The 4,344-nt window shown below is 41.9% G+C and overlaps 1 protein-coding gene across 1 annotated transcript; it reads left to right on the top strand.

The window, feature by feature from the left end:
* The first annotated feature begins 623 nt into the window (after nt 1-623).
* Nucleotides 624-2,905, top strand: LOC116219068 (B-cell receptor CD22-like). The gene is made up of 6 exons (XM_042707321.1): nt 624-927; nt 1,135-1,395; nt 1,530-1,799; nt 2,010-2,279; nt 2,394-2,660; nt 2,820-2,905. The coding sequence occupies exons 1-6, from the start codon at nt 624-626 to the stop codon at nt 2,903-2,905; spliced, it is 1,458 nt and encodes a 485-aa protein (XP_042563255.1).
* Nucleotides 2,906-4,344: the final 1,439 nt, after the last annotated feature.

The raw sequence follows: 4,344 nt of genomic DNA on the forward strand, positions 1-4,344 counted from the left end.
CATCTGCTCCTCTTACAGTCAGCTGCTCCTCTTACTGTCACCTGCTCCTCCTTAAAAAATGAGAAAGAAAAAAATAATCTTTTTTTCATGTGCTTAAATAGAGCCCGCAGACAGACAGGAAACCACAGCTTTCAGACATCTGCACCAATCACATGCACACACACACACACACACGACTTATAAATCATTGCATTGCATAGTCGTTAGGTATCTATGAATGCATGTATGAATGTGTATGTATGTGTAGTATTTATGTTATTTATTTTGATTATTTGCTTATTCATGAATGAATTTAGACTTTCAATGGTGCAATGGTTCAATGCTAGCATGCACATGTGCAGAGAAAGAACAGAGAGTCTGGTAGATCTGTCTGCCAGAAGTGTTGTTCTACAGCAGTGTTATATTGGCACACACAATATTGACACACAACATCAATTAATCATAACTTATGTACATATTTCTGAATACATGTTTGTTTGGGTGTATTGGAAGTATGTAATTATGTCTATATATCAGATTGGACAATTTGATTTAGTATTTTGACTTTCTTCCAGGAAAACAATTATTCTTATATGGTGTGTGTTTTGAATTCAGGTGTTTCTGGTCAGAAATGGACGGTAACTATGACTGATTACGAAATCTGTGCTGTGACTGGATCATCAGTGGTCATGCCCTGCTCTTTCACTCATCCTCATGGGCTCACAGTCACTACTGTATACTGGGTGATTAATGCCAAAAAGGATAACAAACTCTCTGATCTGTCTAAGAACCCAGAGTATAAGGATCGAGTGCAGTACAGTACAGATATAAAGGACAACTGCACATTGACTCTGAGTGATGTGAGAGTCACAGATACAGCTTCTTATTATGCCAGGATTGAAGCAAAGCAGAAATGGATGTCAGCTAAAGTCACCCTCACAGTCACAGGTAAAGCCAACAAGTTTTTAGTGTTCACTCCTACACTTTGAGCTGAACACTGTCTTGGGTCCTCTTTATGTTGGTGTGGCCGGCCGTAACATCCATTGGATCATTAATTTAGTTGCTTATAATGTTTCAGTAATTATCTCATATTTCCAAAATATAATGAGGCTACAAGTTCCCATTTACTGAAATTATTATTGATCTCTCCTAAAGGCGTTCCAGACCTTGTTGTCCAGATTTCTGGAGCAGCGATTGAGGGAAAAAAAGTTAAGCTGAGCTGCATAAGCCACTGCACTTTGAAAAAAAACTCCAAGACAATGTGGAAAAGCAATGGGAAGATTGTACCTGATGTGCAAACAGACAACAATCTGCTCATACTCCACAACATCAAGATTGAAGACGAGGGCATCTATTCATGTGCATTGGAAGACCAGGAGGATCATCCATCTCCACCAATGAAGCTAAATGTTATGTGTGAGTACAAGAGTAAACATTAATATGCCGAAACCAAGCAGTGCCTAAAATGATATTGTTTATTATCCTTGCATGGTTATTTGTAACACATGTGGGACAACCTGTAGTCAATAGATTGTGTTTTTTTCTTCTAGACCCTCCAAAGAAGACCTCTGTTTCTGTGAGTCCTGATGGTGAGATACTTGAGGGAGCTTCTGTGACTCTGACCTGCAGCAGTGTTGCCAACCCACCAGTGGACAGCTACACCTGGTTTAAGACACATGGACAAGCAACATCTGTGGTGGGATCAGAGCAGACCTACAACATCCCCATGATCACCTCTGGACACAGTGGCAATTACTCCTGTCTGGGAAAGAACCAGCATGGTGGCCGTAATTCTACAGATGTTCCTCTGGATGTTCAGTGTGAGTAGAAAACACGAATAGCGAAATAATTTCATTATCACAAAATGAAAGATCAACCAGACATTTGCTCAGCCTTTGTCACTCACTTTACGCTGACTAAACCAATGAAATCATCTCAGGTAATCAATTACCTTGTAGTGCAAGTCACAGAAAGTAAAGATTTGTTTGTTTATTTGTTTGGTGTTCAGTATTTGTTTGCTTGTTTATCAGATGCATCAAAGAACACTGCAGCGTCAGTTAGTCCCTCTGGTGACATTGTGGAGGGCAGTTCAGTGACTCTGACCTGTATCAGTGATGCCAACCCACCCGTGCAGAGTTATACTTGGTACAGGAAGAATGAATCGGCAATGTCAACGATAGCAACACAACAGGTTTACAGCATCAGTAAATCCAGCTCTGAACACGCTGGATTGTACTACTGTCAAGCAAAGAGCGTTCACGGGGCCACAAATTCTACAGTTATTCGTCTGGATGTTCTCTGTGAGTACAGTGGGAATGGATAGACGAATCAAGGTTTAAATGTGCAGTTGGTTTTACTAACATCAAAGGAGGTGGTAGATATGATACAGTTGTTATTTTTTTGTCTTTAATTAGATCCGCCTAAAGGGACATCAGTTTCACTCAATCACACTGGTCACTTAGTGGAGGGCAGTTCAGTGACTCTGACCTGCAGCAGTGATGCCAACCCACCCGTGGAGAACTACACCTGGTATGTGAAGACTAGAGATACAACTGCCCGACTAGGCTCAGGGAAGAGCATCACCTTCAATCTGACCTCCACCAATGTTGGATTGTACCACTGTGAAGCAAACTCTACAATTGCCTCCCAGAATTCTGCTTCAGTTGAAGTTTCTTTGGCAGGTAAATAGTGATTTGGTAACACGGCTAGTTTCTAACTTTTTAACAATTTACTACTATTTAAACAATTTTCTTATTACCAGGTCCCCACTGTTTGCCTGATGTTTAAAGTCTGCTTCAATGCTCGTGGTTTTATGCTGAATTATTTATTTGTTTATAAAGCAGGCCCAAGGTGGCAAAGTGTGCCTTCTATTGCTGGAGGAGCTGTTGCTCTCCTCGCTGTTCTCATAGTGGCCTGGCTGTCGTGATGTCCCGGTGAGTGTCAAACAAGTGTTTATTGTAAATACTCCAGAAAGCAAACAAGTGTTTATTGTAAATACTCCAGAAAGCAAACAAGTGTTTATTGTAAATACTCCAGAAAGTATTTATCTGTTCCATGAGTGTTTATTGTAAATACTCCAGAAAGCATTGCTCTGTTCCATGAGCGTGATACTGGTCTGACACACGCCCCATTGTTTTCGTCTGTGTGTTTATTTTTCTCTCAAAGGAGGGGAAAGAAGACAATCAGCTCAACCACTGACTTGAGAAATACAGATAGGAACACACAGGAGTGCGATCAGGTGATTAGCATGTTAGCATACACATAATACACTAACCACAGATAGGAACACACAGGATTTTGATCAGGGTATTAGCATGTTAGCATACACATAATACACTAACCCCAGATAGGAACACACAGGAGTGTGATCAGGTGATTAGCATGTTAGCATAAACATAATACACTAACCCCTGTCCATGCCTTTCCACATAAAAACCCTGCACAAAGGAACTGTACTACAGCGGGACACTTTGTCCTCTTTGCCACTCCCTGGTAGCGCACAGTATAGTATGGTACACTTTTCCCAAACTGTGCAACTTAAGGGGACATTTTTTAACTTTGAGGATTTGTTCCACTGACTGGGACTACACAGTATGGTTTGGCTCATTGATGTTGCCCATTACTCTACTGCAAAATGTGCTGTCCCATATTCGTGCTGATTTTGGTTATCAGGGATTGTATTACAAGAAACTCTTTGACCCTCTCAAAATGTCCCCTCCCCAACCCCACAGGATGAGGCCGATAATGATTATGTCAACGTCAATCCGGTGACCTCTGACCCCGCTCCGAGAGTGGACTCAGGCGGCCCAGATGACGTCCACTACGCCAGCGTTCGGTTCAAGAGCTCCAGAGGACAGGAGGTGCCCCTCTACTCCACCGTCCAGAAGCCGAAACTCCGCACACAGCTGCAGCAGCAGAGGGTGGTGGAGGAGGCGGAGTACGCAGCAGTCAAGTTCTCTACACACAACACTGCCACCAAGTGAGTAAAATAGGACATTACACATAGAACCATCAGTCTGAACAGACAGCCGTGCTGATGTTAGATGCAAAATGAATGTACTATTCAATCAATCAATCAATCAATCAATCAATCAATCAATCAATCAATCAACTTGGTAGTGAGTAGAATGGGACATTGAGAAACTACTGCATAGGAAATGCACAAGCGCAAGATCTTCAGGGTATACTGTACGTTACTATAATTGAATCAACAGCTTGTTCAGCCCAATCTCACATGTGCTCTTTGGTAACTGAATTAAAAGCCCGGCATGGAACAAATAGAGAAGAGGTGGTGCTACTATTAGGATAAGTACGGTACTTTCTGTAGGTTTTCTGTCCACACCCTCGGCTGCCACCTAGTGGCAA

Source organism: Clupea harengus, unplaced genomic scaffold, assembly GCF_900700415.2.
Source record: "Clupea harengus unplaced genomic scaffold, Ch_v2.0.2, whole genome shotgun sequence".
NCBI lineage: Eukaryota > Metazoa > Chordata > Actinopteri > Clupeiformes > Clupeidae > Clupea > Clupea harengus.